Source organism: Carettochelys insculpta, chromosome 13, assembly GCF_033958435.1.
Source record: "Carettochelys insculpta isolate YL-2023 chromosome 13, ASM3395843v1, whole genome shotgun sequence".
NCBI lineage: Eukaryota > Metazoa > Chordata > Testudines > Carettochelyidae > Carettochelys > Carettochelys insculpta.
Genome location: NC_134149.1, coordinates 1,177,121 through 1,203,739, shown reverse-complemented (window position 1 = coordinate 1,203,739; position 26,619 = coordinate 1,177,121). Strand labels below are relative to the sequence as shown.

The window sequence follows — 26,619 nt, the reverse complement described above, 5'->3', positions numbered from 1 at the left end:
GCCAGCTCCCTTCCTCCTTCCACCCGGTGCAGGTCAGTGGATCTGGGGGCCAAAAAGGGAGGTGAAGGTGAAATAGGTACAGGGGATGGAAGGAGAATTGGCCCCTTTGCCTGCCTCTATTGCTGGCGACAAGCACCCCCAGGCAAGGCCTGGCTGCAGAGCTCACCTCAGACAGGCTTCCCCACTTTACCGGCAGCATATGGGGCAGGGAGGAGACAGGGAGCTGGCACCAGCTCTCACGCAGAGCAGCTGCTACATCTGCGCACAGGTGCTCCCAAGAGCGCGGGAACTCGGGCTGCCTCAAACTAGCAGAATTGTCAGTTCCTGGGATGCCAAGTGGGACTGACACTTTGGCTTTGGTCAGAAGAGGGTGTGACATTGACCGCCACCTGCAGGGAACTTGCTGCCCAGTTCCTCCTCCTCAACATGAAGGGTTGATGAAAACATTGCTCCTTCCTGCTTAAGAGCATATTCCCAGGTGCAGCATTTTCCTTGTCCTCATTTGCTCTCCACTCCAGGGATCAAAGTAACTTCAAATGTTTAACTGGTACAAATCATTCTGTGCATACTGTTCTTGAAATAGGGGTTACAAAAAATACAATTTGACATTATGTATTAAGCGCTATCTCGTATTCACTTGCATTGCAGCTCTTAAAGTATTGATTTTGTAACCGAAATTGAACAAAATGGCTCTTCTCACTATTTTGGTTGCAGACCCCTGACCTGGTGGCATACCAGAGACCTACAAACAGATGCTGCATATCATAGTGATTGCTGTAGCAATGATCCAGGCCGCAAAGTCAGCAGGGTCCAACGAAGCCTTCAGAGATGTCCTCAACGCAGCCTTGCCCTCCTGAAGGAGTCCAGGGGAATTAACACACTCCAGGAATTGAATGCATAGCAGCTGAGGACTACCTGCTGGTTGACCACTCACAGTTGAAGCCCCCCAGTGGCACAGCCTTTACATCCAAATAAATCTAGTTTCTTTGCATCTTTACACCAGGGAGGGGTTCCTAGCTGAACCCTGTTGGTCCTTGTGATTCGCAATATCAGCTGCTAGTGTTCCTGGTTGGGGTTGCATGAAAAAGTGCTCACAACCTCCTTTCTATCTCTTGGGCCATCAGAAGTATGGAGACTAGTGTCTGTCAGAGTACTTTTGTGTTGACCTGTATCATCTTTATGAATGGCAGCACAACCTTTGAGAGAACCTCTAGAGCTAGGATGTCCACCATTGGGTCAGTCTTAAACCATTTCATCTGCTTGGAGATGTAAATTCTGGGACACATCTACATCCACATCCTGTGGGCCTTATTCTCCAAAGAGAAGAGTGTAGTGGTAGAGGTACCTGCCATTGCCTCATCTGGTGGTGATGAGGACAAAGCCCTGGATACAGGGTCATAAGAACATAAGAATGGCCATACTGGGTCAGACCAAAGGTCCATCAAGCCCAGCATCCCATCTGCCGACGGTGGCCAATGCCAGGTGCCCCAGAGAAGGAGAACAGAAGACAAGTGATTTATCTCCTGCCATCCATCTCCTGCCCTTGTTATGAAGGCTAGGGCACCATACTTTATCCCTGGCTAATAGCCATTTATGGACCTGACCTGCAAAAATTTATCAAGCTCTTTTTTAAACCCTAATAGAGTCCTGGCCTTCACAGCCTCCTCCAGCAAGGAGTTCCACAGGTTGACTGTGCGCTGTGTGAAGAAAAATTTCCTTTTATTAGTTTTGAACCTACTACCCATCAATTTCATTTGGTGTCCCCTAGTTCTTGTATTATGGGAAAAGGTAAATAATTTTTCTATATTCACTTTCTCCACACCATTCATGATTTTATATACCTCTATCATATCGCCCCTCAATCGCCTTTTTTCCAAACTGAAAAGTCCCAGTCTCTCTAGCCTCTCCCCATATGGGACCCTTTCCAAGCCCCTAATCATCTTAGTCGCCCTTTTCTGAACCTTTTCTAATGCCAATATATCTTTTTTGAGGTGAGGAGACCACATCTGCACGCAGTACTCGAGATGTGGGCGTACCATAGTTTTATATAGGGGAAGTATGATATCTTTTGTCTTATTATCGATCCCTTTTTTAATAATTCCTAACATCCTATTTGCCTTACTAACTGCCGCTGCACACTGCGTGGATGTCTTCAGAGAACTATCCACTATAACTCCAAGATCCCTTTCCTGATCTGTCGTAGCTAAATTTGACCCCATCATGTAGTACGTGTAATTTGGGTTATTTTTTCCAACATGCATTACCTTACACTTACCCACATTAAATTTCATTTGCCATTTTGCTGCCCAATCACTCAGTTTGCTGAGATCTTTTTGTAGTTCTTCACAATCCCTTTTGCTTTTGACTGTCCTGAACAACTTGGTGTCATCTGCAAACTTTGCCACCTCACTGCTTACCTCATTTTCTAGATCATTGATGAACAAGTTGAACAGGATCGGTCCCAGGACTAGGACTGAGCCCTGGGGAACACCACTAGTTACCCCACTCCATTGTGAAAATTTACCATTTATTCCAACCCTTTGTTTTCTGTCTTTTAACCAATTCCCGATCCATGAAAGGACTTTTCCTCCTATCCCATGACCACCTAATTTACATAAAAGCCTTTGGTGTGGGACCGTGTCAAAGGCTTTCTGGAAATCTAGGTATATTATGTCCACTGGGTGCCCCTTGTCTGCATGTTTATTAACCCCTTCAAAGAATTCTAATAGATTAGACAGACACGACTTCCCTCTGCAGAAACCATGCTGACTTTTGCCCAACAATTCGTGCTCTTCTATGTGCCTTGCAATTTTACTCTTTACTAGTGTTTCTACTAATTTACCTGGTACTGATGTTAAACTTATCGGTCTATAATTGCCAGGATCTCCTCTAGAGCCTTTTTTAAATATTGGTGTTATATTGGCCGTCTTCCAGTCATTTGGTACCAAAGTGGATTTAAAGGATAGGTTACAAACCACTGTTAATAACTCCGCAATTTCACATTTGAGTTCTTTCAGAACCCTTGGGTGAATGCCATCTGGTCCTGGAGACTTGTTACTATTCAGCTTATCAATTAATTCCAAAACCTCCTCTAATGTCACTTCAATCTGAGTGAGTTCCTCAGATTTGTCGCCTAAAAAGGCTGGCTCAGATTTAGGAACCTCTGTAACATCTTCAGCCGTGAAGACTGAAGCAAAGAAATCATTTAATCGCTCCGCAATGGCACTGTCTTCCTTGATTGCTCCTTTTATTTCTTTATCATCCAAGGGCCCCACTGCTTTTTTAGCAGGCTTCCTGCTTCTAATGTATTTAAAAAACATTTTACTATTGTTTTTTGAATTTTTGGCTAGCTGTTCCTCAAACTCTTTTTTGGCTTTTCTTACTACATTATGACACTTAATTTGGGAGTGTTTATGTTCCTTTCTATTTTCCTCACTAGGATTTGACTTCCACTTTTTAAAAGCTGCCCTTTTCTCTCTCACTCCCTTTTTAACATGGCTGTTTAGCCATGGTGGTTCTTTGTTAGGTCTCTTACTGTGTTTTTTTATTTGGGGTATACATTTAAGTTGGGCCTCTAGTATGGTGTCTTTAAACAGTTTCCATGCAGCTTCCAGGGATTTTAGTTTAATTACTCTACCTTTTAGTTTCTGTTTAACTAGCTTCCTCATTTTAGTGTAACTCTCCTTTTTGAAATTAAATGCCAGAGTGTTTGACCGCTGCGGTGTTCTTCCCAACACAGGAATATTAAAAGTTATTATGTTGTGGTCACTATTTCCAAGCAGTCCAGTAACAGTTACCTCTTGGACCAGATCCTGCGTTCCAGTCAAGACTAGATCGAGAATCGACTCTTCCCTTGTGGGTTCCTGTACTAGCTGCTCCAAGAAGCAGTCATTTAAGGCATCAAGAAATTTAATCTCTGAATCCCGTCCTGAGGTGACATGCACCCAATCAATATGGGGATAATTGAAATCTCCTATTATTACTGTGTTTTTTATTTTGATAGCCTCTCTAATCTCCCTCATCATTTCAGCATCACTATCACTGTCCTGGTTAGGTGGTCGGTAATATATTCCTAATGCCATATTCATATTAGAGGAATGAATTGTTATCCATAATGATTCTATGGAACATTTTGATTCCTTTAGGATTTTTACTTCATTTGATTCTATATTATCCTTCACATATAGTACCACTCCGCCACCCGCACGACCTGTTCTGTCTTTCCGATATAATTTATATCCCGGTATGATAGTGTCCCACTGATTGTCCTCATTCCACCATGTTTCTGAGATGCCTATTATGTCAACTTCCTCCTTTGATATGAGGTACTCCAGTTCACCCATCTTATTAGACAGACTCCTAGCATTAGTGTAAAAGCATGTTAGAAAACTACCACTATTTATATGTCCGCCTTTCACAGACGTGGTGGATTTTTTTATGCACGATTGTTTCACATCTGATCTTGCCCATATATTATTTCCCACGTTCCCTATCTGACTAACTTCTAGGGAATCCCTGTCTATGGAGCCTCGTGTAAGAGAAGTCTCCGTCCGATCCAGGTGCTCCCCCGCACCAATCGGCTTTCCCCCACCTCTTAGTTTAAAAACTGCTCTATGACCTTTTTAATGTTTAATGCCAGCAGTCTGGATCCACCTTGATTTAGGTGGAGCCCATCATTCCTGTATAGGCTCCCCCTACCCCAAAAGTGTCCCCAGTTCCTAATAAATCTAAACCCCTCTTCCCTACACCATCGTCTCATCCACGCATTGAGACTCTGAAGTTCTGCCTGTCTATCTGGCCCTGCGCGTGGAACTGGAAGCATTTCAGAGAATGCCACCATAGATGTTCTGGATTTCAGTCTCTTTCCTAGTAACCTAAATTTGGCCTCCAGAACATCTCTTCTACCCTTCCCTATGTCATTGGTACCAACATGTACCACGACGACCGGCTCCTCCCCAGCACTGCCCATAAGTCTGTCTAGATGCCTCGAGAGATCCGCAACCTTCGCACCAGGCAGGCAAGTCACCATACGGTTCTCCCGGTCATCACAAACCCAACTATCTATATTTCTAATGATCGAATCCCCCACTACTAAAACCTGCTTCTTCCTAACAGCTGGCGCTCCCTCCCCCGGAGAAGTATCCTCGGCACGAGAGGATACAACATCACCCTCTGGAAGGAGGGTCCCAACTATGGGATGGTTTCCCTCTGCTCCCCTTGACTGCTCTCCTTCCCTGAGCCTTTCATCCTCCGTAACAGCCTCAGGACTGTCAGATTGGAGGTGGGACAGCCCTACTATGTCCCGGAAAGTCTCATCCACAAACACCTCTGCCTTCCTTAGCTCCTCCAGTTCAGCCACCCTGGCCTCCAAAGCACGCACTCGGTCTCTGAGGGCCAGGAGCTCCTTGCATCGAGCGCACACATACGCCACCCGCCCACAGGGTAGGTAGTCATACATACTGCACTCGACACAATAAACAGGATAGCCCCCACTCTGCCGCTGGGCTTCTGCCTCCATTTCCTACTCTAGTTATATATGAGGGTTAATTAAATGTTTCAGATAGAGGTTGTTATAAAGGATTTAGTTTAAGGGCAACAGAAGTCACTGGCTCCCTCCAAGCTCCCCCTCTCAACTCCCCTCTCCAAACTCCCTCCTGTTAGCACGCACCCTGTTTGCCAGCACCCGGTCGCAAAGCTCCCTGGTCGCTTACTAGCAGGGTTTAAGTGCTCGGCCTCCCTGATAGCTCCTCCCTCTGCCTACAGCTCAGCCAATCAGCACACGGTGCTTCAATTCAAACCTAATCAGCTTCCAACTGCCTGCCTGCCTGCCTGCCTGCCTGAGCACACGGCCTTTCAAACAAACAAACAAACACTCAGCTCAGCACTCCAAACAAACTCCAAACTCCAAACAAACACACAAGCCCAAAACCACCAAATATAAGCAGCCACTTACCCCAAGGTGCTTTAGTTTGCTCCTTCCTTCTCCTCCTCCAGGAGAGCCTCTCCAAACTCCCTCCTGTTAGCACGCACCCTGTTTGCCAGCACCCGGTCGCAAAGGGTCCTCCTGTCCTTCGGGCTCTCTGGAGGGCAGGTCAGACATGACCACACTGGGAGAAGCAGACTGTAGCAAAGATATGTTCTGGGGCAATGGCTCAATAGATGGAGCCTCTGAAGCAGACCTGGTGTCCATGACGTGTGGAGGATCATGCTGAATGTCTCACTCCTTCTTTGCTCGTGGTTGAAAGGTCTTGCAAACGGGGTACTGATTGGTTTGAGGTGTTCTCCCAAACACTTAAGGAAGGGGTGCACAAAGTGGGGGGCAGGCCCCCTCTGGGGGGTGTGAAATTTCATAAGGTGAGGTGCAGCACAATTGGCTGCTGGGTGTCAGACTCATCCATCTCATTAAAATTGTTGAAATATGTTGCTGTTTTTATGCATGTGTATTCACATACTGATTAATAAAGGTTTTTCATTCTACATACTTATTTTCTTACACATCCTGAAAAAAAATTTATATGAATACAACCAAAATTTCCATTAATTTGGATTACATCAGACAGTTTCGGGGGCCCTGATAAATGCAGGGATGAAAAGTGGGGCCCACTTTAAAAAGTTTACTCACCTCTAACTTAAGGCACACTGCATTCAAATCACTTTTGGGCATAGGTTTTCCACAGCTCTCACAGGATTTAAAGGTCTGAGAGCATGGAATACCTCAGTTATCGGGAATAAGATGGGGAGGACTTACCCCTCCCCAAATGTAACTGAACTACTGTAGCTATATTATAATTATTCACAGTCAACTACAGTCATGTAGAGGTACTTGCAAAGCAAGAGAACAGAATTTTTCCAATGACATTCACAGGTGGTAAAAAGGAACTGAATAAGCAGCAATTATCTAAAAGGTTGTTATAAAGAGAAGGGAGAAAAATTATTCTCCTTAACTTCTGATGACAGGACAAGAAGCGATGGTCTTCTATTGCAGCAAGGGAGGTTAAATTGGACATTAGGATTAAACTTCCTGTTAAAGTGATTAAGCACTGGAATAAATTACCTAGGGAAGCTGTAGAATCTCACACATTGGAGATTTTTAAGAGCAAAACATCTATTAGGGATGATCTAGATCAGGGGCCTGCAACCTGCGGCTCCAGAGCCACATGCAGCTCTTTAAGATCATCTTTTTGGCTCCCAGTACTATAATTGCAAAGAAAAAAAAAAACCTCCTGATTATTTTCAATAAACAGTGAATGTCTAAAAGCCCAACAATGAACAATTCATACCTAAACAGCAAACAATATGTGATCTCAAAACATCGGATAACTCCCCCTATAATATTTGCAGTGCATTGTCGACTATGATACTGTATTTGTGTTTTGATTCTGTTGCTAATAAAGTCTTGATTTGGAAAAGGAAAAGGAAGCTTGTAGCATTCCTGTTGTGAAGGACAACACACACTTTAAGAAACAAAACTGGAATTAAACAGTTACAAAAATATGGTTTGACTTTATTAAGGAACGTCTTGTATTCACATGCTTTGCACCTCTTGAATTACTGAAGCTTTTTACTGAATTTGAAAAAACAGCTCTTCTTGCTCTTTTGGTTGCCAACCCCTCATCTAGCTGGTGCTTGATTCTGCCATGAGTGCAGTAGACTGTATCTGACATCATCTTGGGGTTCCTTCCAGTTCTAGTATTCTATGATTCCATGAGTCTAGGCCAACAGCTTCCTACACTGCCTGGTTGCCACTGAGGCACCAGCAAGGGGACTCCACAGCTAACCGAAGGTATACCATTAGAATAAAAACCTTCCGACAAATATGCACAGGCATGTGCACGCAGCGGTCTACATGCATACAAGCTATCATGTGGAGAACAACAGACTGTTCTGTCATCATCTAGCCCACGAATTAGGCCTAATGGCTGCAATACCAATTTCGGTTAATTGATTTCCAGTTTCACAATTTTCTTGTTTAACAAGCATGATCTTAACACAGTCCTTGAGTTCGATCAATAGGCATGTCTGTCTCACTTTTAGACCTTTTCCCTTTAACATCTGCTGTTACAGGTTACTGAGACATTTTATGAACTTGCACCCATATTTAGCTGAGCTAATAATTAAGGTAAATGTGCAGGCACAGTTATCACAAAAGGCTGTATTCTTGTCTGTAAAGTACAGAAAAAGTAATTTACTTCTTACACAATATTTTTATTGGCTGGGTAAGGCAGAGCTAGTGCAGTTAATTTCCACATGGGAAACCTCAGCAACCAATGTTCTCACCAGGAACTAAGTTTTGTTTATCGTGGTTTACCATGGAATTCCAGGCTTATAATGCTATTGTTGAGAAACTTCTAACTACAAATGGCTCAGCCACGTGTCACTGTGATAACAGGTCCATTTTAGCAGACATATCCCTCAGAAATACAATTCACTCACCTTCCTGAATTACTCTTACAATTTGAAAGTACCTTTCCAAGATTTCTCTTGGAATGCATCATACTGTATTTGCATTCTCACTTCTTAGCCAGACTTACCAAAATCTGCCTTCGCACTACCTCCTCTGAAGGATCACTGCCTTCACACAGGCACACTAGCCTGCAAGAAACATGTCGCACTGCAAGAAAACAATGCACACAATACACAGATACATAAGGATTGGCCACTTCCCTTATTCTGTCCAGCCCTTATGAACTCAAACTCTAAGATCAGACTATGAAGCCATTTCTTCACCAACTGATGCAGTCAGGGGGGCGAAAAAAAAAACACTTCTTAGATAATGTAAACTCCCATTGACCTAACAGCCAGAACACTGGTGTGTGCTATCCCAGTAATAACCACAGTAAAACAGAATTTAGCACATTAGCTTACAATTGATGTTTTTATTATTGTAAACCTCAGAAAGCAGATCCACTGCAGATTAGCTGCTCCTGCTCCACTCCATACCACATCCATGGGGAGCACCCTGAAGACTGCAGGCAGTCTGGAAAACTTGCTCCACAGTATAAATGTTTCTCTATCTAAAGTCAATAGGAGTTTTGTTATTAACTTAATTGGAATAAACTCAGGGTTTCCATATTTGGGAGCAGATACACTTACTTCTTATGCTGGGCATATACCTTGTAGGACTCTGGCAGCAAATAATTATGCAAGAGACAAGCCTTCAGTGGTGCACAGAAGCCAAAACCTTAGCTATGCCTAAGGGCTCATTAGAATACTGTGCAGCCCACAAAGCAGGGTGGAACTAGCTGGAAAGGGAAAATGGCCAATGAGTGTCCTCATTCAAAACCTTCTTTCTGCAGCTTCTACAAAGTTCCAGAAGGAGTTTACCACTTACTAGGTCACAAACATTTCCTGCCGCACTTGGATTGTCTGTATAGCTACTAAGGTTAGAGCCAATTACAGCAGAAGATCAACCCGCTGAGGGTCTTTTGGAGTTTCATGTCATGCATGCATGAAATGTCACTCCTAGGGGTTGACATCAACCGCTGAACTCCTCACAAGAGGAGAGGAATAAGGAAAGTCAAAGGGAGAAACGCTGCCATTGACCTTCGCTGTGGAGACACACATGCAAGCCGACCATGAACAAATCAATTTTAGCTAAGCAATTGGTGTAGCTAAAATTGCGTATTGGTGGTCAAATTCTATGTCTAGTATAGAAATAGCCTAAGATATTTTCCTGATGGGCCTCCCATCCAAATACTGAGCAGACCTAACCATGCATAAAAGTGATTTACAAAAAATACAATTAGGGAAGTATCCTTTATGTTTCTTTATAACATATAAAGAAAGCCTGAAAGATTTCCTGCTGAGTTTTTGTTTGGTTTTTTACAGTAGAAATTCAGATCTATGCTGGAAGACATGGGAATATATAACACCACAAGAAATAGGAAATTAAAAGCGGAAGCTGGCAAGAGAAAAAGTGAATTGTAACCATTGTTTAAAATTGCATATTTGGTTGCTTTTGTTAATACCTATTTATCAAAGCTGCCCAGTAAACATTTGTTAGAGATTGAGATAATGATGCAATACCCCAAAACTACTATTACACTGGGAGAGATCATGAGCCCCAATTAAAAAAAAAATCAGTTACTGATCTGTACCATAACTGTTGCCCTTTGAGATGAGTTGCACATGTCCATTCCACTCTTGAAATCTGACTGCCCAGTCAGAAACAGCTGCTCTGAGAAGTACCCACTGAGTAGCTCTGGCTCCCCCTTTGCATCAGTATTCCCTCAATTTCTTTCCATCCATGGGTGTGCAGTACCCAGAAGCACCGAGACCTCATACTAGGTTGAGTGAAGTCTCTACTTTACAGCCTTGGCCTTTAGCTCATGCATTAGAGCACAGGGCTTTACCCCTATGATTGCAGGTTCAATCCCTGGTGTTGGTGACATGGGTCTGTGGGCATTACAATTGGTGCATTGGCTGGGATGAACTGCTGGAAGGTCTCAGAAGCTTGGGATGTGCTTCCTTAGCCCAGGGAAGCATGTAGTGCCCTGAGATCTCATACTAGGGTGAGTGAAGTCTCTACTCTACAGCCTTGGCTGTGAGCCAGCTGGGTTTTAGCTGATAAAGTAGAGCACAGGGCTTTAGCTCCTATGACTGCAAGTTCAATCCCTGGTGCTGGCAACCCAGGTTGAAGAACAACAGTTACAAAAAGGGGATAACCATTTTTACTTCTTCCAGTGCTTGCTCATGTTCATTCCACCATAGGTGACACACAAGCAGAATCCTTGATGGTGAGTTTAGAGTTCATAGCCTTGAAGACTGCAGCACTACTCTGTCAAAACCAGTATCTTCTTGAGCTTAGTGGGTCAGCAGCTAATGCAATGTTAATACGTGATTGGAAGACCAAGTCACTGACTGAGAAGATTTCTTGGATTGGCACCTGTGCCAAGAGGATGGCAGACAATGCTGGTGCCTTAATCAAGTGCAGACATCACAACTGCTGGTGGGGATACCTTAGCCAACTCATAGCAGTAGCAGATGTAATCATGATCCAGGACAAGCTCCTCTGAGCAGACACCAGATGATCTTTTATCCTATTCACCACTGCCATGAACAGCTACACTGACTTACAGAACAACCTCTTTCTATTTATGTACAAAGCCAGCACCCTTCTGATGTCCATGTAAGGCCTCCACTCCACATCTGACACAGGATTTCAGACAGGGGACAGGTAAAAATATATTCTGGCCAGTATGAAACTGTGAAACTGGTACATGACACTGGGCAACAACACTTATTGCTGGAAGAGATAAACTTTGCCCTTGAAAAGACTGCACAGAGTAGTTCTGAAGTTAGCACCCTGATCTCCAACATCTTACTTTTCAACGTTATAGTGACCAGGAAAGAATCTTTCCAGGAGAGAAGCAGCAGGGAACAGGAAACCAAGGGTTAGAAGGGAGGACCCATGATTCAGGAAAGCACAAGATTCAAGTCTTGAGGGGGAGAGGAGGGACTGGTTCCCAGAAATATAGACAGAGGCACTCCAGCCCTTTCAAGAACCCTGCCATCATGAGGTGGGCTAAAAGGGACCGTTCCTGGACCAGGGGATGAAGCACCAAGATGGTCACCAGACAGACCCTGATGGAACAGACACACAACACTTGAAGCTTAAGATGCATTAAGTAGCCCAGGATGTCCTGTAGTGAGGCCTGAAAAACCTAAAGGCGACACTCTGAGAGCCACAACTCAATTTTTTTCCACTTAGGCTACATCTGCTCTTAGAGAAATCTTCAAAATAGCTATGCCAATGGCCATTTCAAAGAATACTAATGAGGCACTGAAATCCATATTCAGCGTCTCACTGGCATGCCGCCAGCCGTGGCACTTTGAAATTGCAGATAGGAATAAGGGTATTTCAAAGTTGGCGGGGTCTTTTCAAAAAGGACCCCCATCTGGACGAGCCGTGCCAGAGCGAAAAGCAGCAATTTCTTCGCCAAGTGTAGACACAGCCTTAGAATCATAGGGCTGGAAGGGACCTCAGAAGGTCATCTAGTCCAGCCTCCTGCTTCAAGCGGGATCAACCCCATCTAAATCACCCCAGCGAGGACCTTGTCAAGCTGGGACTTAAAAACCTCTAGGGATGCAGAATCCACCACCTCTCTAGGCAACACGTTCCAATGCTTCACCACCTTCCTGGTGAGGTAGTTTTTCCTAATATCCAACCTACACCTCTCCCTCTGTAACTTCAGACCACTGATCCTTGTTCTGCTGTCTGACACCACTGAGAACAGTTTCTCACCATCCTCTTTAGAGCTGCCCTGTAGGAAGTTGAAGGCTGCTATTTCCTTCTGTAAACTAAACAAGCCCAAATCCCTCAGCCTCTCCTCATAGGTCATGTGCTCCAGCCCCCTAATCATTTTTGTTGCCCTAGATAGCTGCCTGGTTGAGAGCTTCACGCTGTCAAGGAAAACTTGCTGAATGTGGGCCAAACATGCCCTTTCTTTCATGCTCAGTCACACAACAGCCAAGCTGACAGATACAGAATTTCCAGGTTCATATGCAGTAGACTGACATGGTTCCACAAAAGCAAATCTTGTCAAAAAGGTAGTGAAAGAGGAGGAAGCTACCAAAAGGTCCAACAGCGTGTTAACCCAGTGTTGACAGGGCCACACAGAGACCATGAGGATGACTCTCACTCTGTCCTGCTGGACTTTCAACAGGACCCTCTTTTTCCATGTTCATCAACAGGACCAGGTCATTGCAGATGGAATGCACCAAGTTGAGACTTTTCTGTACCTCATCTGAAGATATGTCCTTGAGGAGTCAGTCATCAAGGTATGGAAACAGATGGATCCCTTGATGCCTGAGGTCAGCAGCCACTGAGGCCAAGCAATTTGTGAACAACCTCATGACCAAAGGGTAGAACAGTGAATTGAACATGATGTCCAGGAATATAGAAATGTGGAAGCATCTTTTAAGTCAAGAGCAGCATACCAGTCTTCTGGACCCACAGAAAAGATAATGGAAGCCAGAGAGACCATGGGAAACTTCAACTACATGAGTGACTTGTTCAGGTAGCAAAGGACAAGGATGGGTCTGAGGTCTCCTTTTGCTTTCATGATTGGGAAATACCAGAAGTAGAACCCTTTTCTTTTCATGTTCCAAGGAACATCCTGTCTGCCCCCAGACACAGAAGGTTCTTGGCCTATTGGTTTAGATGGTGGTTGGTAGCATTAGCTGGTCTTTTGTTAACCCACAGATGGCCTGATTCTGAGCAGCTCCTGGCTGCATGTGGGAGGAGGGATGGGGCTGAGCGTCCACCTCGCATGCCAATGAAAATTAGCTCACATGCCACTCTTGGTACCTGTGCCAGGGGTTGCTGACCTCTGCTGTACACTTACAGTGGAACAAATTTTCCTTCTACACAACTCCAGTCACTTGAACTCTTTGTTTCTTGGGGTGCAACTGGAATGCCCATGCTTCTCATTCTCATTGGCTGCAGACACCACCAGTCAGCTGGGGTGGTGGTGCGGGGCGAGTATAAGACAGTCAAAGCTTGTGACCAGCACAAAGTATTTTTCTTCAGCCCTATTTGAGGCGGGAGAGATGGAGGAGTGTGGCTGCCACTGCCCTGGATGCCACTATTCAGATATCTCAAATGTCAGCTTGGCTGCCAATCTCACCACTAAGATTGAGAAAATGAGCTGAAGTGATCCCCTCCTTCCAGAGACCATGGAGAGGTTTGTCAAGGCCTGGGTCTGTCTCTAGATTACTGTCACCAGAGACTGGTGCCCCGCACAAAGCTATCAGTACCAACAGTGCAACAACTAGGAAATCGGAAGTGGGAAGGAGATCACTCTCAAAGCGTCAGTGATCAGAAACAGCAGCAGGACAGTGACCTGCAGAAAAGGTGATCTACATCATTAATAGGAATACCATTGCCTTCCTCTCAGCGAGTCATATCAATGGTGACCACAACCATGGAGTCAGAGACCAATGGTAAATTCACGATAATCTCAATGGTGGTACTGGCATCCAGCATTGCATAGGTGGAGAGTGTCCCCTCCTCTAGAGAGATCGGTGGTGGTCCATGGGAAGCTTTATCAGCTGACTTGCCCTCTTGGGGAGCCTTAGCCAAAGTCTGGGCACTGGTTGCAATGTCAATGTGAAGGGAGGCCTGTTCACCTTTGACACCTGAGCTTTCAAAGGCTTTAGTGCTGACACGGTGTAGATCCAGTCAAACTTGCACAAGTCAAACAGGATCTTTTCCAGGGCTAATGGCCCCAGCTGGAGAGGGCCAACTGCAGGACTCCACAACGGGTGAACAATTCAGGCGAGGCTCCTTGCTCGTTGGACCTTTTACATTAGCATCAGCGAGCCATGCTCCTTTGCCACTGGTGTTGAAGAATGGTGCCAAGCAGGCTCTGGTGCCAGTGGTGCACTTCATATCAATGTCAAGGTGCTGGGAATTTATGATGCAGCTTGTATGCCAGGCAGAGAGCGACTCCACAAGGAGAGCTCTAAATGTGATCGCCCACTCTTGGGAGGCCAAAACATTTTACAGTTTCAACACCTCTCTTTAACGTGCACTTCTTCCTTCAGATAGCAATAAGGCAAAAATCTCTGATGACTGCACACATGGGCACTTTTATACCTACAATAGAATCAACATGAGCAAGCATTCAAAGAAGAAACTCTCTTACTCTGTCAGCCACTGCTACAAACAGCTGGGAAAATTTACAGAAATGTTCTGGTTCTGAGCAAAATGCCAAGACTCTCCTGAAATCCAATGAATGCAAATATTCTTCCTGCCTGCTCATCTGGTTTTCGGAGAGAGAACAAGCAAATAAATTGGCTAGTTGATGTGGAAAAAGATAACCACATTTAGGAGGAAGTTCAGATGAGGGCAAATGCAAACTCTGTCCTTAAAAACACAGTATATGGAGGATTCTTACATTGATACCCAGGGCTCTTCTACTCTTCAAGATGACATAATGGCCACTAGAAAAGCCACTTTCATTGTCAGAAGCAGCCCAGAGCAGTAGACATCCCTTCATGCAAAAAATAATCCTCCTCCTGAACCCCTCCTCGTACCTCCAACCCTGACTCCTGCAACTCCCACACACAAAGCCTGGACTCCTGCACCCTCATACCTCCACCACTTGCTCTGAGCTCCCCATACCCATCCCTTGCATTCCACTCCACACTTAAATTTCTTACAGAAACTGTCATATCACACACCCCAATCCCTGCCCTGAGGGCACTGCCCTAAGATCCCACCCCGCCCCACTGCCCATGGCAACAAAACACTATCTATAAGAAACGTAACTTGCTTCACCTCTGCACACAACCCCATGCCACTATATACTACACAAACATTAAAATAACAGTATTATAAGACCTTTTCTTTTACAGCATAAAAGAAATTTAATCAAGGACACATAACATATACATACATTTAGCTCTTTGTTCATCATTGATGACTGAACCTACTCGGTTAGTCACAGCCCAGTTCCATAGGTCCACTGCACTTTCTTCTATCTAGGAAAGCAGGGGAAAAAATCCATTAGAATTCACCATTTTGTACTGATATGGTTCATACAGAACTTCTTGATGTAACAGAACCATATAGAGATAAATATGTATATGCCTGGATAAATCAAAGAATGACATGGCCTACAAATGAAAACATAATTAGATGGTTGGCAATAGCACCCATCTATACCTATTTTAAAATTATGCACAGTAGGGAAAATTCATCCCATCCATTGGCATCCTTCCCCTTCCACGTTCTGAAACATCCTGGGATTCAGCCATTTCCCACAACCAAACTCTGACTTTGGTTTAACTTTTGAAAGAGGAAGCCTCATACCACATTTTGTGATCATAGCTCTTACAATTTAAGAGGTGTTCTTGAACAAACGTAGCACCAAGAAACAGCCAGCTAGAAGATACATAGGTAAGTGCAAAGGTCTTGATTTTTTCCAGTCCCTGCTCTGTTATATAGGGTACGTGTGTACACACACACACACACACACACGACAAGTACTGAATCTCCATTATTCTCTTAGGTGAATTTTTTTTTTTGTCTTAAAAAGAATGTTAGAGCAAAAATTCGGGGAGGAAAAAAAAGTTTGTTTCTGTTTTTAGCAAACAGTTTTTCCCCATTTTAATGAAGTTTTTCAAAATGGCAAAAGTTTGTAACTTTACATGTAAGTAGTCCTTAAGGATTTTGAAGGAAAAAACCTAAAAGTTATAAGCATTTAAACAATCAATCATTCATTCACCTTAGTGAGGTATGAACTACAAGAAATAAAGTCTGAAAGCTCTTTATTTACTTTCTAAGTTTTCCACATCATTGTGCATAAATCATAACACCTCATTCACATCCCAAAAATGTGGTTAGGGTTAGGGTTTGTGGATCAGGAGTGTTTTTATGTCTGTTCTGTGCCCGTTAACTCTTTGTCTAAGGGAGTTTGAAGTCTATCCAATATACAAAGTATCTGGGCATTGCTGGCACATGATGGCGTATATGATGTTAGCTGAGGAACATGAGAATGTGTCCGCGATTCTGTGAATAACCTGGTTAGGTCCAGTGATGGTATCTCCAGAAAAGATATGGGGACAAAGCTGGCAGCAGGCTTTGTTGCGAGGAAAAGTTCCAGAAGTGGTGTTCCTGTGGTATAGACTGTGGCTGTTGGTGACAATCCTCATAAGGTTGGGAGGCTGCTGTAGGAGAGAACAGGCCCGTCACCTAGGGCCTTCTGGAGTGTGGCATCCTGATTAAGGATAGGTTGTAGGTCTTTAATAATTTGTTGCAGTGGTTTGAGTTGGGGGCTATAAGTGATGACCAGTGGTGTTCTGTTCTTGGCTTTTTTTGGGCCTATCTTGGAGTAGCTGGTCTCTGGGTATTTGTCTGGCCCTGTAAAGACTAACAAAATGATTTATTTGGTGATGAGCTTTTGTGGGCCAGACCCACTTCTTCAGATCACTTCTTTGGTCTGAAGAAGCAGGCCTGGCCCACAAAAGCTCATCACCAAATAAATCATTTTGTTAGTCTTTAAAGTGCTACATTTCTGCTGCTTTGTCAATAATGTTGGAAATACATATATGGCATTCTCTCTCAAAACTAAAGAAAATTAATCTGGTCTGAAGAGTTGCTGGAATTCTTCTATATTATATATAAACTTCTGACAGTTGCTAATATGGCACCTGAAAATTTTTGTTAGACAACATTTAAGTAGTTATTTTAATATGACTCATGTTTAATATTGGCATGTCAGGAATACCTCCACTTTCTTCAAACAAACGAAAGGAAATATAAAAAAAATTTATAGTATGTATTCCATGCTTTTATAATAATGTGAATTAAAAAATATTCTAAGACTGGGTCTACACTGCCACTTTCAACACTAAAACTTCAGACATTCAGGGGTGTGAAAAAGCAGACCTTTAAATGACAGAAGTTTTAGCACTGAAAAGCATAAGTACAGACAGCGCTTCATCGCCAGGAGTTGCACCTTCCAGCAATAAAGCTACCACTTCTTGCTGATGTTAGTGATTATTTTTAATCGCCAGGAAAGGGCTCTCAAGGCGATAAAGCATGACTACACCGCCCCCATCACAACACTATGGTAGCTATGCTGTGAGGTGGGCACTGTAGGCACACCCTAAGCAAGTGTCAGAACCAGATCTGCTCTTTACCTGCGCTAGCCATTCTGTATAGAAGGTGATTTAGACGGTCAACACAGAGCTGTTCACCTTTACCTTGGCGACAAACTTAGTTTGTTTTTAAATAGGTGTTGCCAACAATCATTTCCAGACTTCTACCTGAACCTCCTGAATCTCATTCCCAGCCTCGTTGGCTAGATTTTCTATCTCACTGAACAGTTTGTCAATGATCTCAGGTACATTTGATGAGGTATCTTTCTTCATCAGGTCTTGAATTAGCTCTGAAAGAAAGACAAACAAAAGGAAGCAATGCAGTGAACACCACACAAAGATGAAGACCAAGATGTCATTTCCAAACATGATAAACCAATCAGCATACATTTTCTCCATATCCTTCTGTCTACTATAGCAGTTCTCAAACTTCAGAAACCCAAGGACATTTAAAAATTTTCACAGATCCCTCAGACCTATTGAGGTTTATTTATATTTAAAAATAAATTCCATGGTCATTAAAAGCTTATTATTTATAAATTATTGTATCACTAAGACTTATTTTATTATAAGACAGAGATACATAAATGTGTGGGAAATGAGCTTTTACTCTAAACACCATTAAATCTAAAAACCTAGAAAAATGGCTCTTCTTCCCCTAAAGCCTGACCCTTTCCCTGCCTTTTCCCCTCCCCCTTTCCCCAGAGGATGCCTGATCCCTGTTCATCCCTCTTCTTCCCCTCCTCTCCCTCTTCTTCCCAACACCTCCTGCACACAACTGAAACACAACATACAAAAGGCACTGGGAGGGAGAGTAGTTAATTAGTGGGGCCGTCAGCCCCATATATGACTGATGAACACCCTGCAGCTGGATAGGACTTGTGGACCCCATGGAGTACACTCATGGATCATGGTCTGCAGACTAAGTCTGAGAAACACTGGTCTACTAAATAAACACAAAGTGAAGAAGAAACCCGATCATAGTTAAATAAACCAATTCACAAAATAATTCTAAAACCTAGAGGAAGTTTGTTTACATAAGCAACAGGGCTAAATTCTTGTGAGCTGCGCCAATTAAATCTGTAGACCTACATGGAGTTTAATCCAGGCTATAAGACCAAATTTTGGCCCAACATTTCATTCGCTAATAAAATATCTCTTTCCTAAAAATGTCCTTTGTTTCCATTCAAAACAACTTTTACCCTCTGGCACTCTAACAGTACAAAAACGCAGTCAAGTAGCACTTTAAAGTGCCACTTGACTGCTTTTTTGTTTTGATAGTATATAGACTAGCACAGCTTTCTCTCTGTTACTATCTAACAGTACAATGCAGCACAAAGCCCACATTCAGTAACTTTACGGTGAGCAAGTCAACATCACTGCTTTTGTTGAGAAGGCTGAAAAGAATGTCACAATTCTGATGAGAGGTTGAACCTAGAATCCAGAAACTCCCTTGCAATCTGTTATGAAGTATATGATTTTAAAAAAAAAAAAAAAAGACAAAAAGAAAATTGCTCTCCTGTGTCTCTAAGTTCCTGCCTCTCCTTTGGAGGGAAGCTGACAAACTCAAGTTAGTTGCTGTATTAACCAGTTACTGAATTTAGAGAAAATTAGGTCATTTTAATGGGTTTTCAATCAATGCAAGGTCCTAACTCCCTCTTCAATATGTGGTGTTCATCATAATGTAGAAAATTCTCCATATACAGGTTTCAGAAACACAAAACACTCAATGTCTCCCTCCTCTCTAGCTCTGTAATTATTCAAGTATGAAATTATCCATTAACCAGTTGCTTTTTCAAGCACTAGCCAGTCAAGCACAGAAGGAAAACATTTAAGCTGTGGCTACACTACCAAGTTGTCGACAGAAGGGGCCTTCTGTTGACAAAACTAGGACACATCCACACAACAACTCTGTTCTGTCTAGCATGTCGACAGAACACAGCAGGTTTTTGTCGACAGAGTTCTGCACATGTGCTCAAGGTACCATGGTCCATGCAGTCTGACCACACAGCTCCACGGCACATGCACTGGCCCACTGCCAACCCCAGGGGAGGCTGACAGGGCCACAGGGACCCGGTGGGGGGGGCTGCCTCCCCTGAAACAGCTGCGGGGGGGGGGGGGGGGGGGGGGGGGGGGGACGACAGCCACATGACCAAGGACCCAAACCCAGACACACCACCAGGGACCACGACCCTCCACTAGCAGGCATGCCTTCAGGACACAGGCCATTCCTACACCCATGGACAGTGTTCCGAGCCGCACGCATGTGGGGGCTGGGAGATCCCAAGGACCATGCAAAGGGAAGGACTTACCACCTCACCTCCTTGTCCCACCTCCAGCTGGACTGTTGGCAGGCCAGGCCAGCCCCACCTCTTTGCCAGGACCACCGAGGCTCCGGGAGGAGCCGGAGCCAGGTCTGGAGCCAGGCTGGAGCTGTGCATTGCCACAGCACCACTGGCACCAGGGCACAGCACACAGCCATGATGGTCGGGGTGACCCTGTGGACAGAGGGCCTGTCGCCAGGTCAAGGAGGACCAAGAGGCCCTCAGGCAGCTCGCTGATATTATGGAGTGGTGGCTGCGGGATGACGAGGCCTGGTGGGCAAGGGACCGGGAGTAGCAGGCACAGACATGGGACCAACTGATGTCCCATCTGGACAGTGCCACTGCCGTCTGGCAGGACCAGCTGGCCCAGCCACCTGTGCCCACAGCCCCCATTCTCCCTGCCCCAGCTGCCCTTCCCCCACCAAACCTCCCCCCAGCTGTCCTGGCCCTTGCTCAGTGGATCCTGTCCTCAGCCATCCCTGACCCCCCTGCCCCGAGAGCAGAGCCTGACCATGCCACAGCCCCTCCCTGCACACACCCTCCTATGCCACCAGCCCCAAGCCAGCCCCAAGAGGGACCCCAAACCTGAGGCAGAAGTGGATCCCGCAGCCGGGGCTGCTAGGAGTCCCACTGTCCCGCAGGATCCTGGCCCACTACCCTGTCTAGAGTCAGGCCTGTCCCCTGCCTTCTGAGTCCCAACTGGACTGTACATAGTTCGTCCCCCCTGAACTTTGTAAATAGTTTTGGGTTTTTTTGCACACTCTTCATCTGTTAAAAGTCAAGGTTTATTTGTTCAGAATCCCTGTGTCTCCAGTTATTGGGAAGGGGCCATGGAGGGCTAGGTGGGCAAAGAGAGAGATCAGTGTGGGGACAGGGTTGGGTAGCAAGCTACAAAACCCCTCAGAAGGTGCCCTGGATCATGGGGAGGGTTACTGTGGTCCCTGGGAGAATCACTCCCACAAGGCCTCCCAGATGTGCAGCCCATCTTGGTGGGCCTGGCAAATGGGGGCTGCACCAGGCTTCTCATCGGCACGACTAGCAGGCAGGCCCCTCACTGGCAGCACGGCCACCCCCTTTCCCTCCAGAAGGTTGTGGAGGGCAGAGCAGGTCCCCACAACTTGGGGTGCATTGCCTTCCCCCAAGTCCAGGCAGGTGAGTAAGCACTGAAACCAGGCCTTCAGACAGCTGAAGGCATGCTCCATGAGCAAACGGGCCCAGTTCAAGCACAAATTGGCGTCCAGGTGTCCAGTACAGAGCTGCAAGAACCACAGAATTAGGAGGTAGGCAGCATCCCCACCACGCACAGAGGCATGTCCATGTCCCCAAGGGCCAGCTCCCAGCAGGGGCTGAAGGTGCCCTCCTCCATCTTCTGAAAGAGGCCGGAGTTCCGGCTGGCACACCTGACACAGACATTGATGAAGTGCCTGTGGTGGTCCACCAGGGCCTGTAGCACAATTGAGTAATACCCATTCCTGTTGATAAACTGTGCTGCACTGGGGTCCGGGGCACAGATGGGAATGTGTGTCCAGTCGATGGCCCCAAAGCAGACAGGGAACTCCAAGGGCCTCGAATCCAGCCATCACAGCGTCAACATTGTCCAGGCAGACGAGCCTCCGCAGCAGCAGGGAGCTGATGGCCCTCACAATCTGCAGGGGGTGGAAGTGGGGCGCACGGGTGAGGGACTGGGGTGGTCAGGCCTTGGCCCCAAGGTGTTCCCTATCTCCTCAGCTCACTCTGCCCCTTCAGGCCTCCTCCCAGGAGGTCACCCCCCCCATGCAGCAGGGCTGTGAGTGAGTGGGATGGCACAGTGCCCTTGGGACAGGGATTTCCCCCTTCCCATTCCCCACCCCTCGCATCTCTGCCTCTACTCCCCAGGGGTCCCCCTGGGCCAGTACCCCTCACCCTCCTGGGCAGGGCCTGCAGCCTGGGAGCATCTTACCTGCATGAGGACGACGCTGATGGTGGACCTCCCCAGCTGAAATGGTTCTCAACAGATTGGTAGCTGTCAGAGGTAGCCAGCTTCCAGAAGGCGATGGCTACCCCCTTTTCCAGGGGGATGGAAAGCTGGAGGTGGGTGTCCTCCCTGTAGAGGATGGGGACAAGCCAGGCGCATAGCTCCAGGAAGATGTCTTTCCACATGTGGAAATTCTGGAGCCAGCGCTGGTTGTCCCACTCACCCATCACCAGCCAGTCCCACCAGTCTGATCTGTTGCTGTAGCACCAGACATGCCTGCTGACTCAGGGGCGTGGGCACCATCGCACCAAGGCAGCAGCGACAACCTCATAGGAGAGGTCATGCTCTTCCCTCCTCCAGAGCAGGAGAAGGATGGCAGAGATGACATGCTACAGAAGCTGCAGCGGCCATGGATGTGGCCAGAGCAAAGCAGGGGGCTGCTCTGGCAGCACTGCTAACTGGAAAAGCTGAAGTCTCTCTCAGAAAGCCAGGGAGCCCTGCACTTGCTTTGCTATTCCTCCAAGAGGCACGCAAGTCTCCGCATGGACAGGGAATGTGGCCCAGGGAGGTCCATTAAGGGAGGGCTGGGCTGTTGCACCAGAGAGGGCTCTGCGTCCATGCAACTCTGACATCTGAGCCCATTCTGTCGACAGAGCAGTCAGGGTGTTGGGACACTCTCTGTCGATAGGAGTCGACAGAAGGAGTCTGTATTACGTGTGGAAGTGTTCTGTAGACAGAGGTTCTGTCAGGAAAGATCTTTCAACAGTGACTTCTGTCAAGAGAACTCTGTAGTGCAAAAATAGCTTTAGGGTCTTCTGCCTTCCTGAGAACAGCCATCAGGCAGCTCCAGATCACAAATATTTTTAATTCACTATAGATACTTGTTACTACCCAACTAAATCCCAATGAGTCAGAAAAACAAACTGAAGCTGTGAAGTCACCAAAAACAACTTCTGAAACAAAAAAGTTTAATTAAAGTGTCTTAACTGAAATGGGATTCTTCAGCATTATGCAAAACTATTTTGTTGCATTTCACAGCAAGCTGACTATACACATTTTTTCTAATTAAAAATCCAGCCTGTATTCAAAATTTCCTTGACTGTGAATAGGTTATCTGGCTCATCAAGACTAATCAAACAGTCTTTGTTTGCAAGTTATGTAATATTATTTTTCTTTGGCTGAAGACAGTCATCAGATATTTTGACCTGCAAACTAGACAGCGTGCTTGATATTCCCTTCCCTGTTTCGCCTCTATACTTGTGTGCTCACTTTCCTGGGCACAGAGTAAGACAAACCCTTCACAGCCCACACAAAATGAGTCTCCAGGCATTTTTTCAGGGCCAGAAATATTATTCTCCAATAGGTACTTAAGAACACCATCCTTCCACAGTACATCTTGTCCTTACCAGTCAGGCCCTCCCTGACATTCAATCTCCAAGACAATGTATAGTATCAGGAAGAATCAGAGCCTGCTGACTGTAATTAGAAAAACCTAGGAATGAGGCTTGTATTCCATTCATCATGGCACACAAAATACACATATGCAGCACTAAAATATTTAAACAAGTATGCACTAAACATTTAGTTTTTCAAAGATTACTGATTTGTACCTTTAATTTCCAGTAAGTGAGATCTCCCGTTCATTTCTAGTGTCAAGTCCTTGAACACAGATGCAGAAAATGATTTTAAAGTTAAATAATTAACTTTTCTTCTACGACTTCCAAGTCTTCCTTACTGCAGGCTGGATCCCATTCCGACTGGAGTAAAAGGAATTTTTTCATTGACTTCAATAAAATCAGCATCCCTATAGATCCTTTTTTACCATTATCAAAACAGCTACTTATTTCCTTATTTCCTCATTTCCATTATCTCAGCTGATTTAGAACAAAAATTCTAATCAGTAATTAACTTACAGAAATTGTAATATATGTTAAGTGCCCTGCCACATTTCAGATTGGCTACTTTTGATGCCTCCATTTTTAGTTCCTATCTCCCATCTTACTCCTGGGTGGAATTCTGCATCACTGCATGCATATAATTAATAAATCACACATTTTTGTGTGCATAAAAAAGCTTCTGCCAGCAAGTTGCTGCAGTTCTGCCTTTTGACCACCAAAGGGTGCTATGGCACAAGAACAGAGCAGTAGCTCTCAACTACCAAGGGAAGAGAAAGAGCCTTCACAGAATCTAGCAGGCCGAGACAGGGGACATGGAGAGACATGAACATGGGGTTCACAGGGAAGGCTAGAGGGCTTTCTGAGGTATGGGGGGAGAAGGCCGCTTGGGGAAGAAGCTGAATGGGAATGGAGGTACTGGGCCACAGGGGAAAGTAGGTGCAGATCCACATGTATCAAAAGAGAACAAGTAGTAGTCTTTTGGCACCTTATAGACTAACAGATATTTTGGGGCATAAGCTTTTGTGTCTTAAATTGAAACTTTAAAGGGCGCGATCCATAGTCTGTGCAGACTGAAGGATGCCTACTACTAAGCTTTTGTGGGCAAAGACCCACTTCATCAGATGTTGTATCTGATGAAGCGGATCTTTACCCACGAAAGCTTATGTCCCAAAATATCTGTTAGTCTGTAAGGTGCCACACACCTTCTTGTTGTTCTCAAAGCTACAAACACAACTCTCTCTCTGATACATATATCAGAAGGGTAGCCAGGTTAGTCTATCTTCAAAAGCAACAAGAAATCCTGTGGCACTCTATAGACTAACAGATATTTTGGAGCATAAGCTTTTGTGGGCAAAGATCCGCTTTGTCAGATTCATGAGTGGGAGGGTTCCAGAGGAGGGTTTAAAGAGGGAGTCTCAGTCAAGGGGAGAGCGAGATTTGACGAGGTCTCTTCAGTCACAGAGGACATGGCCCATCATCAGTAGTTAATGTGGAGTTGTGAACATCAAGAGAGGAGAAATTAGGTCAGTTCAGTCAGGGAGGATATGGACCATTATCAGTAGCTAATGTGGAGGTGTGATCATCAACAGCAGAGACAAGAAACTGCTTTTGTAATTGGCCAACCACTCCCAGTCTCTATTCAGTCCTTGGTTCCCGGTGTCAAATTTGCAAATGAATTTCAGCTCTACCGTTTCTCTTTGGAGTCTGTTTTTGAAGTTGTTTGTGTTGTGGGATTGGTACTTTTAACTCTGTTACTGAGTGCCCAGGAAGAGTGAAGTGTTCTCCTACATGTTTTTGTATGTCACCACGGCTACTACATTTTGTGGGCCCCTCTAGGCTCTAGAGTTGGTGTGCAAGAGGAATGCAGGGTTCAGTGTGGGAGGGGGCTGCCAGGAAGTGGGCTTGGGGTGTGGGGTCTGGGTGGGAGGGAGAGTGCAGGAGCAAGCTGAGGGTGGCTGATCTGCGCAACAGTGGGGTTCAGGAAAGGGCTGCAGGTAGGGTATCTGGGCACAAGGGAAGTACAGGAGAGGGCTGTTGGCAAGGAGGTCTCGGAGGGAAGTCCAGGAGAGGCTGCAGGTGGGAGGGGTCTGGGTAGAAAGAGGGTACAGGAGGGTTTGGGGTGCAGAGTATGGAAAGGAGGGGTCAGGATGTGGTAAGGGATCTGGGAGGGAGAGGCAGGAGCAGGGCAGGGTTGGGAAGGCAGGGTGGGAGAGCACAGGAAGGGAGTGGGAATGGATGCCTGGATCACAGGGGCTGCAGGAGCAATGTAAGGGTGTGGGGTCTGGACAACAGAGGAGCAGCTTATCAGGGCACTGTTCTCAGATGCACGTGGCTCTGCATCGTCTCCCACCACTCCAGGCACGCTCTCTGCTGCTCTGACAAGTCAGAATGAATCTTGCTGGAAGAGCTGTAGGGGCCATCCCCTCTCCCGATCCCTCAGCTGGGGGAACGGCAGCAGCGCCTGGAGCTGCTTCCTGCTCTCCTTGCTCCCCGCAGTGCCTGCAAGGCTCGCCTGAGCTGCCTGGGAGGGACAAGCGTGTTAGTCTGTAGCGTCACAAATTACAGGCACTCCCGCCCGTGTCACCTTATGGACTAAGCGTGTTGGTCACAAGCTTTGGTAGGTAAAACCCACTTCTTCCGACAGCGACGGAAGGGAGAAGCAGAAACCAGGGCTTGCCCGCGGGACGGGAGCGGCAGCAAGGACGTTCCCTGCCTGCGGTACAACCCACTAACAAGGCACATTAAGTTGGACGTGTCTCAGGCCTGCAAATACCGGGGGAGGGGAAACTGCCCTCGCAGCACACAAGCCCGTTCGGGCCCAGACTGGGAAGCGCTACACTTGCAAACGGCCCCAGTTCCCCGCCTCCCTCCCTAGCGCTGCGGTCAAACCCTGGCAGAGGGGCTGCTCTTAGCCCGTGGCCCTCCTCACGAGGTAACCCCGGGCCCGAGTCTGGCCCCGCACACGCGACTCAGGTGCTTCACCGGCCCACGGGCGCGCTCCCGAGCCGCCAGACCCCAACCCGACAGGCCCGTGGCGGCCGCAGCCCGCGCCCGGGACCCCGCTCACAGGGGCAGGCGAGGCCCAGCGGCGCGGGAACCGAGGTAAGAGCCAGCGACGCGCGGGTCCTGTGGCCGAAAGGCGACGACACCCACCTCGCGCCTCCTGAGCGCGCCACCGCTTCCCGCCAAAACAGGCTCCGCCTCCCGCCGCGGGGGCGGCCGGCTGGGAAGCGTCTCACGAGGCACTCACCCAGCCCGCGAACTACAGCTCCCAGGGTTCCCCGCGCCGCGTGCTGGCAGCAACGAGGCTCGCACTCAGTTGCGGGGGCGAGAGGGG

General features: G+C 46.3%; 1 protein-coding gene across 1 annotated transcript; it reads right to left on the bottom strand.

Annotated features, from left to right (window-relative positions):
* Positions 1-33: 33 nt before the first annotated feature.
* On the bottom strand, positions 34-25,658 carry LOC142020369 (testis-expressed protein 11-like). Its single transcript, XM_075008126.1, has 6 exons — positions 25,633-25,658; positions 23,496-23,642; positions 17,776-17,897; positions 15,402-15,486; positions 8,532-8,611; positions 34-42 (listed from the first exon to the last, which is right to left on the bottom strand). Exons 2-6 carry the CDS (start codon positions 23,527-23,529, stop codon positions 34-36), a joined length of 330 nt encoding a protein of 109 aa, XP_074864227.1. The 5' UTR covers positions 23,530-23,642; positions 25,633-25,658.
* Between the last annotated feature and the right edge of the window lie 961 nt (positions 25,659-26,619).